Consider the following 9987-nt stretch of genomic DNA (forward strand, 5'->3'; position numbering starts at 1 on the left):
AGATAGATCCGCTCTGAGTCTTCTGCAGGATGAGATCCGCTTGGTCTTGTGATAGGGGCTTGAGGAGGAAGAAGAGGGGATTTCTGAAAAAAAAGAATGAATCTCCTTATTCCCCGTCACGCAAGACGCTTTTCTGGCACAAACCTAGTAGTTATTTGTCCTGCTGATCTTGGGTGAACTGATGACACTGATGCGTTCGGATTGTTACAACCTCTAGCAGATGACTTGCTTTAGCTCCAACTACTGCTAGCTTTACCTGCAACGCAACTATCTTCCGAAAAACGAGTTGTTCGTTGCCCGACGCGGCTCTGGCTCTGCCGAGCTATCTATCCAGATCAGGGTTGAACGAAGCGAATGGAAAAGCCAAAGAAAACTTAAATCCAAAGAACCCGGAAAAAAGAATATACCATCGTTTAAGGACCAAGGATGCGATGTGAGAAGCGTAGGTCGGAGTAGCAGGAGTATGCGACAAGCAGTTGCATGTTTGATGTGGGTCTATAACGAGATGAATTAGAACACTTGGAATCCTCGCGGATATAGCTGCCACGAGGGCTCTTTCCCACTTAATAGATTCATTCCTTCGTTACGGCGGTTGAGGGTACCTGCCGTTCAGAGATGATAGCCGGTTTCCTCCCCTTCCGCTCAAGCTAAAGGTTCTGGGCTACGGCTTCCGGTTCCGTATTCCGATTCGTCTTCGGATAGCATTAGAAAATCCCTTTCATGCCTTGCCAATACAACTATTATTTTTCTTAGCCGAGGAGCCTTTGGAAGTACCGTTGTTGGATCGGATTGAGCCATTATAGGATCGGATAAAGATTCACTCTTTGCCAATGCCTGCTTCCTTGGTTTCCTACTTTCTGCATCGAAAGGAAATTCAATTGATGCCGCACAGGCTGACCATTTTAAATAGGTGGAAACGGGAGACTGGAGAAGATGATCACACTTTGGAAGAGAGGGCTCTTCTGATATGTGTATTTGCTACCCATACGGCGGAACGGAGCGGTTATTTTTCCTGACTAGCAAGTGGACAGGCTCAGATGGCGTAGCTGATGTGTCATGCTAGGTATCTTTTATTGGCCAAGTCAGGCAGGATAGTCAAGTAAGAAAATAGACCAACTAACCAGTTGTCCCTTCCCCTAGAGGGGTTTCCTATATGGATTCGTTCCCCTGAGCATCTTCCATGAATTGACGTATATGAGCGCCGAGGCCCACCAACCTACTACTTGTTGGTTTGGTGGGGAAAGAGGAGTGGGTATGAGGGCTTCTTTCACTTTTTAAGGCTAGTTTACATCATTCCACATGAGCTGTTTTAGGAAGCATATTTTGATCCTTATTCAGGGAAAGCTCATATCCATCAAAAACCAATCGAAGTCCAGCTTTATCCCGAGCATCCGTTCGCAGGAACATTCTATAGTCTTAGTCAGAGGAGGTAGAGTGAAAGATTCGCCAGGTGTGAAATCCCATCGTATTCGCGGGAAATCCTTCTCTATACAAGTTCTCGTACGAGGTTTTTGAACAGAACTTCGATAGGCGCGGTGGACTGCCGAGCTACAAGTCCTACGACACAGGAGCGGGATTCTCTAAAAAGCCAAGGTCTTAGGTGGCCAGTCTTTTCCACCTAGGAAGGATGCCCCTACGATCATTCCATGCTCTGCCTTCGCCCGAGCGGTCCCCAGGACAACAAAACGGAATTTTTTTATTTTCACTTGCGGAAAAGCAAGTCGGAAGGGGATCCGGATGTTCAGTGCTTAAAGAAAAAAGATAGGTGTTGCTCTATGTCTGGTGAAGAATCTCCTGCTGCAGAGATAAGATGAATGGCTTCGAGATACCATCACTCGTCATTGCCAAGGAAATGAATTGCAAATTGGCTACTTATAGTCTACACTTCCCCTGATTCTCCACGATGACCCGCATTCATTGATTGAGAGAATAAGCTGAAGATAGATCCATTGCGATATTGGTGGATAACGAGGCCACCTTCACAACCTTCTCCCTTCTATCTTTATCCAAAGTCAGTATCGAAAACTAAATGCAGCAACTATGTTTTCCAAATACCCCATTCCTATCATAGAAGACCGGCACTTTTGGATGAGGTGTGAACTAAGATAGATTTGAGGGCTGGTTATCACCAAATAAGAATGAAAGGAAGAGGATATCTACAAAACAGCCTGAAGGACCGGCTTTTTGAATTCAAGGTGATGCCCCGGCAACCTTTCAACAACTCATGAATAGTGTTTTTAAAGAGATATGTTGGAAAGGGGTATTGGTCTTTTTCGATGACATTCTAGTGTACAGTTCTACCATGGTGGAGCATCTCAGCTACAGATCGGGCTGGCATTCATCATAGTCGGCAGCTTACTTTTGACTGAAACATTTACTTTGCACTACATCCGTAAGAATCTGATGGAAAATGACTGCAACGCAATCAATTTATCCCTTCCTCGTGCGCGCGTATCGTATATAGTTCAATGAGAAACAATGCTTTCTGATATTCACGAATTGGAAGTGCTTCGAAAGGTGTCAGCAGGTGCGCGGAGCCGGAGCCGGCATGTTCGCCCGCTGGGCCGAGTGTTCGCCCACTTCTTTTTCTTCGCCTTTAGAGAGAAATCCGTGTCCGCCCCAGCAAGAAACGAGCTTTTCGGAAGGGACAGCTTGTAATCCACGACTTACTACTACGAGGATTCTGGCGGCAGAGCGAGCGCCTTGACTAAGATAGATTGACTCTTTCATTCTTTATTTTATTTTATTCTGGGTTCAAAGCAGGTTTCTCTAGACACCTTGGAAAAGATCACTGACGAGCTCAATTTCAAAGTGTGAATGAAATTATCAGTTTCATCCTCTTTATGAGCCTGAGATCAAAAGGCAAATATCGAGACTGAGATGCTGCTTGGAGTCTTCATTCTCTAGGGCAGAGCTCACTACCACTCTTTTGTTTACCGAGGGTTCGAATCCCTCTCTTTCCGTTTCTGTTAATTCACCAACGTTACCGACCACAATGAAATTTCTAGTAAGAGGAAAATCCGTCGCCCCTTCCAATCAGATTCATAAACACCTAACATAACAGCAGCAGGTTGACCCGTCCCGAGGGGGAGGGAACAAACGGGCAATTGAACACCATAGGGCACAAACGAATCGCCAGTAACGACCTGTATATATCAGGCAAGAGGTGCTACTCCGACCCGGAATCCTGCGTGATGGTTGGTCACCTTACCAATAATCTTCTTAATGAATTCGACCACTGTTACTGTACTAGATATCTCAGGCTTATCCTAAAGAAATTATGGCTTCGCTTCTCTTCTTCCTGGTGATGGATATAGTCTCGATGGCTTTGCCCAAGTATGGCATAAAAGTCAAATAGGATATCCTTCAAAAGGGAATTTCATGTGTGAGCACCTTGCCTCTTTTAGGGAAGGCTATTTACCAAGTGAGTCTGCGCAGCATGCTACGAAACATAAGAATCATTTTGAATCCCATTTGCACCCGGATTCAGCTTCTTTCGAACTAGCAAATGCACTTTCAGAGCCAACAACGGATCGGCTTGGCCCATTCCCCATCTGGGGAAGAAAGAGTACCTAGATCTGCATCTACTAAGTATGCCCTGAAATTCATGCTCCTGCCGGTTGTACAGATTCTATCACTGGCTTTAGGATATTTGTTTTTCAAGATAAACAATGTCCGTTAGGCACCTAATCTTTATGTCATAATAGACCCGAACACTTGCCTCGCCGGCGAGATCAGAGGCGCTTTCCTCTTCAAAGTGATGGTTCCGGAACGAGTGAAGATCGATATTCCTGAGAAGAGTGAAGCTGCTGATGCGAGCTACCGAACAAACAAGATTAGTACAAAAAGCCACAACTAGCACTAGCTTTCGTGATTGCTTCTTTCTACCTTTCTCACTCCGGTAATTGCTCCTTCTCCAAAATATCACTACGGACAAGATGAGCTAATAGAAAAAGTTAGGGCAACAGATGATAGCGACTCGCCAGACTCGAACAGCTTGTTAGAGGGAATGATCCGCCCGGGGATCCGGGTTTTTTCCTTCCTACGATGAAGGTGCCTTAAACCAAATGAATATCTCAAGCACTCGTGGCATCGGTAGAAGATTTCCGTCTTGTCCCTCGACACACTGGCGAATGCAAACTCTCAGCTGATAGGGAAGAGGGGGGCAGCTAGCTAGGGCTTACCTCTGACTCCCTTTTACTCCAGCATCTCAAATAATACTATAAAATATGTGCTTGCAATAAACAGTTCTGATTCTAGTCTCTGTGCTCTGTTCAGTTCAGTTCAAGATGGGAAAGTATTGCTTGTTTCCTAGAATCCTAAAAGGGGTGCTTGTTTTCCTCGTCCGGGCTCTCCTCTCCCCTTTCTGTCCCAACCTTCATTCCTGCTTTTCCGCCAATTCACTAATTGAAATAGTTCAGATCCAGCACTTATATCCCTTTTATATATATATAGAATCAGGTATCTGCTTTCCATGGTTCCTGATTTCGGGGCTTCTTTTTCTTCTTTTGTCAATGATCCCTATCTATTCTCACCGAACTAGACCTCTCATACCCGGCTACAGGAGAGGTAACTACCTCTGATTGATTTTATTCGTCATAAATGATTTCCGCTGACTCAAGCATAGCCAAGCCATTAAGCTAATATCTCCCTTGCCATTAATTCAACAAGGCTTCCGACTCAGAGTCACTTTGAGTACGGGGAAGTCCGCAGGAGGGATGAGATCCGCCTGCTACTCCACCTCTTCTTCTTCCCCAATAGACGAAGAAGAAAATAGGGCCAAGGCGCTATTGGAGATGCGCAATGGCTACTGAATAACCTCCTTTGATTTTTTTTATAAGTGGATACTGTAATGCGAAATGGTATTATGTACGAGGTTGCTGTTTCTAGACGTGTTCAGGACGGTAGGAATAAATCACGTCTCCTTTTCAAAATGCGATCCCCACCGAGATCGGTACCTATCTAGATCCCCAGCTTCGACAACAAAACTCCTTCGCATTTTGCGACCATTCCCGCGAGGACTACGATTCGGATTATCTAATGTCATCCCCAAACAGAATTACACCTCTTAAGAGGAAGGGACGGCCCTCTATCCGGCCCCGTCTTACCGCGGCTGCTGGCACGGAGTTAGCCGGGGCTTCTTCCTCGAGTCCTGTCATGATCGCGCACTCGACGAAAGAGCTTTACGCTCGGCTGAACCGACATGAAATGAAAGAGAGGAAGGCGGAAGCTATTGGCGCCGACTTCTAATTCTAGTTACTGTCCTTCTTGTTCATGTAGTGCCTGCCTCTCTCCAAAACTCCTTCCCGCACTTGATTGAGCAAAAGATGCAGCTTCACTAATTGGGAAGAAGGAACTAGTGAGGCTTTCGTTGGTCAAACAATATGCCCTCCTCACTTGAGGAGAGTGAAGGTCATGACTTATTGAAGCAGAACGTCAATTGGCCAAGAGAAGGGGAACTCCTTTCGTCGGTAACTATTGAATTGCCTATCTAACAGTGGCCCCTTAGGCCGAAGTGTTTGGCCTTTACTTCGGAGCGCCCGCTCACGCTTCGCTGACCACGTAGCTGTGCTTTCAGCAAGAATTTCACCATTGGGAGCCGGTGCCTTTCGAAGCACTTTCACGTGTGAACCGAAGTCGTCTTGCCCAAGACCCCAAACCTCTCTTGCCGAGTCTTCTCCTCATAGCGAGTTTCGCTCTCGCTTCGCGTGTCCTAAACATAAAAAAAAGAAAGAATTGATTGTGAAAGACAAGTGTTTCATTCCCCGGATTGGGATATATAAGCTTATTCTTCCAACTGGATTGAGTCATAGTGCAACGTTACTTCTTGCTGGATCTGGATCGCAATATCAAGTTGCTTTCCTGCAGCACCTACATGGCCACATTTGCACTAACTTTGTTCACTGCTTGGTTTGACTGAGCTGTGAAAGAAAAAGGAAAGATGAATGCGTTTAAAATCGGCTATTCCTTTCTATTGAAAAGGAGTCAGCTGTCTGCGCGAGTCACCTTCCTTAGGCTCCGAGTCACCTTCTTCTAAGCTCCGCTGGACGACACGGCATTCTCGTTCTATAGGCCGAACTTTTTGTTCGATTCAAAGGATTTCCACTTGAGTAAAGCTATGGTGGGAAATAAACTACCAATTAGGCAATGCGTGTCTCTATTTCTTGAATTCTCTGGTCTAGGCAACCCGAAAGCGTTGTTTAACAAAGACAAGTCTGAATTTGAAACGGATTTCGGCGCCCGCCCTTTATTTAGATGTTGGGGCAAGGCAAGCCCAAGGAAAGTCTAGGTTGGCGCTCCATCTCGGCCGGCATCCTGCTCTCGAGAGGGTGTGGTCCTTGAGCGAACTAGTCATGTGCTGTGTTGCCCCAACGCAGGGGCATTTGGTGAGGAGCTACGGTCCGGGCGTATGATGTCGATGGCCCGAGGTAGAGCACTCAATGGGCTAGGGTGGCCCCCATTTCGCTGCCCTATACATAGAAAGAAGTGCTTTTCCACCGGTATCAACATTCTATCTGGAATCAGTAGCGATAATTGTTGTATTGTGAGCCAGCCCCGTAAGACACTACGCACCTCCAAATTCTATATGATTTTTCCAATCATTTCATTTATACGACCTGCAAATAAGATAAGATCTTGGCTCGCCCTACAAAAAAACAACTATATGCCCTATAAACTTGCTTCTTCGAATCTCGAAATAACATATAGAAAGTGTTTCTGTGATGAGACCATTCTCGATCGATAAATGCGATAGGAGCCTATGTGTTTCACGGGCAGCCGGCCAATAGGGGAAGGTTGTGAATCCGGCGAACCGACCGCTTTAAGAACGTGATTGTCTTCTCTCACTCAGTTATCAATTGACAAAGATGACCCATTCTTTTTCGCCCTAAAAACGACAATGGTATGGTACTTTTTCTTCAAATCGAGATTGTGTGGGTGTCCGCTCATGTTCACGTTACATGCTAAATCAGGCTTTCCTTGGAAAAACCAAGGACAACCCCTATCTCAGTCTCCTTTCCTTTCTCTTTTCGGGAGCAGAGCTGAAAAAAGATGGACAGTAACGATCGCGTAATATCAATTTATCGGCCTCGTTATCGAAAGCGGCTTCCAATTGCTCGGAAATTCTCAGCTATATGGGGGACTTTGATGGTGAGCAAAAAGAATTGATCAAGAAATTGGTAAACTTTCGCATGATCGATGGTAAAAGAACGAGAGTTCGTGCTATTGTTTATAAAACTTTTCACCGCCTAGCTCGAACTGAACGCGATGTAATAAAACTTATGGTTGACGCCGTAGATAATATAAAGCCAATATGCGAAGTGGTCAAAGTAGGAGTCGCAGGTACTATTTATGATGTTCCTGGGATTGTAGCCAGGGATCGTCAACAAACCTTAGCTATTCGTTGGATCCTTGGAGCAGCTTTCAAACGACGTATAAGCTACAGGATAAGCTTAGAGAAATGTTCATTTGCTGAGATACTGGATGCTTACCGAAAGAGGGGAATTTCACGTAAGAGAAGGGAGAATCTTCATGGACTGGCTTCCACCAATCGGAGTTTCGCGCATTTCAGATGGTGGTAAAGTGATACCACATAAGGAGCTCTTCCTCATTCAGTCATACTCAACAAAAGTAAGAAATGTTTGACCCGGATCCTTTTTTCATCTTCATATAGAAAGAAAATCGGCCTTCCTCATACTCCCCCCTTCATTCATAGAGTTGGAGGAATCCACAAGAGGCCTGCCCGTACACGTATATTTTACCAACATAAGGATTTTTCCTTAAAATGGGATCGATAAGAACTGATGATCAGAATCATACAAAGTAGAATGGAAGAACAAAGGAAGGAAGTCAGGTAGCTTAGAGCAAGACAAAGGCAGAATGGAAGAACTGCCTAAAAGTGGGGGGCCAGACAGAAACTGTCTCACTCCTCCTCCCCTCGACCTATTGAAGTTGCGCTCACCCACAGCCCTAAGCCCTACAGTTCCTTCGCTTACCGCCTAATCTTAATCTATTGCCCTGCCTCCGATCTGCTGTAGCTTTTCAAATCCACTCTAACCGAACTATGTTAATTATGGAATACCGCCTATCCTTAGAAAATAAGATTGTCCTTGTACTTGCTCTCTCATTCCTGGGAGTCCTTCAAGGGTATCAGATCTTGCTTGAAACAGGCTTTTCTTTCGCCTAGGTGGTTTGACTAACGTTTTGGCACATTAGACTAACCTAAGACAACTCCTGGCTACATTCAGTCCTATCGAGATACAAGCTGTTACCAACCTGATACAACGCAAGTCACAAGCTTGACACAGCGAGAATGGCTGCAACTGACAACTCCTGCATCTGAGATTGACAACTCTAGTAACAGAGAATGACAACTCCTGCAACAGATATTGACAGAGCATGACACTCTCAACTGAGCTCAGTCCAGCTGTGAACAATAAACAACACTGAAAGTAAACAACACGGTTATCACAAAACTTGGATTCCGGATTACAACACTATAGGCAATGAACCACCACTAACGGCCCATAACGTTAGCTGATAGCCGCTGACCGTGGAGTACTTGCCGATCCATCAGCGAGGACTGTATCATTTAGCGAGCTAAAAACTTAAGGAACATGTATGTGAGAGTTCCACTTTAGCTCCCTCAACACCAGGCGGGACGAGCAGCCCTATACCACGTGTAGCCACACTCTAGTGTCCTTTTCTACTTAGTTGGACAGATCACTTCAGAAAATCGTATAAAAATCAAGCAAGAAAACGGATGCGCTAACGCGCAACGACTTTCGCGCTAGTTGCTCAAAAAATCGTATAAAAATCAAGCAAGAAAACGGATGCGCTAACGCGCAACGGCTTTCGCGCTAGTTGCTCAATCCGTTGCTTGCTTCTCTTCTGTCTTGAGGGTCACCGCTGTTTTAAACCCTGACTTGGAATCAGAGCCATAAACGAGTGATTCGGTCGGACGGACGATTGAGTTCTTAAAGCTTGGATCGGCACACCTCGAGTCAAACATCTTGGTCTACCCTACCCAGTAGGAGCTCTGCTACAAGAAAGGATAGGACTTTTGCCAAGTCTAGAGTTCGACTTCTAAAAAGAGAAAGCCACTAACAAAAAGAAAGAAAAGAGGAGGAAGCTGGACTTACCTCTGTTCGAGATACAATGAATCGAATAAATAAGTCTTATGGTTGAGTTTGATCATTCTCTCTTTCTATCTCTCTTTCTTTCAAGAGCTGAATAAGGGCATATCCACAAAGGAGAGAGAAATCGTGGAATTTCCGTTTTTGAATTGCGTTGGGGGAAATCTACCAAAGCTAGGCAGATAGATAGACTCCTTTCCTGCTGCTAAGGGAGAGCAAGAAACTAAATCAAATGATTGTTTTTTTTCACCAGCGCCCTTTTTTTGCGGGTACTAAGAGTCCTCTCACTACCAACCAGCAGACATCATCATCTGGCTGGGTCTTGCCGGTATCAACAACGAGAAAGAAGAACCAAATGGAAACAGCAACTAACTATGGCTCTTGGCCCAGACAACGTCCTAGGCGTAGGGGAGATCAAAACAAGAAGTCACGCCTAGACGACGACGCCCGTCCTGGGCTGCAGTAAGTAGATCGAGAGGTCGTTCCGCCCCTTGTCCCCGAAGATGGGTAATATGTTCTCATACAATGTTGCTCCAACTTTTTTCTAGAGGGCCTAGCTGGCGAGCGATCCCAGTCCGCGGCAGAGAACAAGACAGCAAGCGAGCGTACCTTTGTTCGCTTCTTTTCCACCAAGCACAGAAGTTTAAGGAGAACTGTAGGTCGGTGGCTACCTAAGGAAACTCCGATTCGATCCGCCCCCCCCGGCTGGGAGGCATCTACCTCATCCCGATCACAAGGAGAGGTTCACCATGATGGGGGGTCAGGTACTTTAATTCTTTGCGTTCCGGAAAGAATGAAATGCATAGGGGACCATCCTTTTTTTTGCGGCATGCTCTCTGATTTACGGATTCGC

At 45.5% G+C, this 9987-nt stretch overlaps 1 protein-coding gene across 1 annotated transcript; it reads left to right on the forward strand.

The window, feature by feature from the left end:
* Positions 1-7080: 7080 nt before the first annotated feature.
* Positions 7081-7736, forward strand: LOC119297739 (ribosomal protein S7, mitochondrial). Its single transcript, XM_037575406.1, has one exon. It carries the CDS (start codon positions 7134-7136, stop codon positions 7578-7580), a length of 447 nt encoding a protein of 148 aa, XP_037431303.1. The 5' UTR covers positions 7081-7133; the 3' UTR covers positions 7581-7736.
* The last annotated feature ends 2251 nt before the right edge of the window (positions 7737-9987 follow it).

This window comes from Triticum dicoccoides, chromosome 5A (assembly GCF_002162155.2).
Source record: "Triticum dicoccoides isolate Atlit2015 ecotype Zavitan chromosome 5A, WEW_v2.0, whole genome shotgun sequence".
Classification (NCBI taxonomy): Eukaryota; Viridiplantae; Streptophyta; class Magnoliopsida; order Poales; family Poaceae; genus Triticum; species Triticum dicoccoides.

What these genes read in the sequence shown, in the direction of transcription:
- LOC119297739 (XM_037575406.1), top strand. Translation starts at nt 7,134, where the DNA reads ATGGGGGACTTTGATGGTGAGCAAAAAGAATTGATCAAGAAATTGGTA.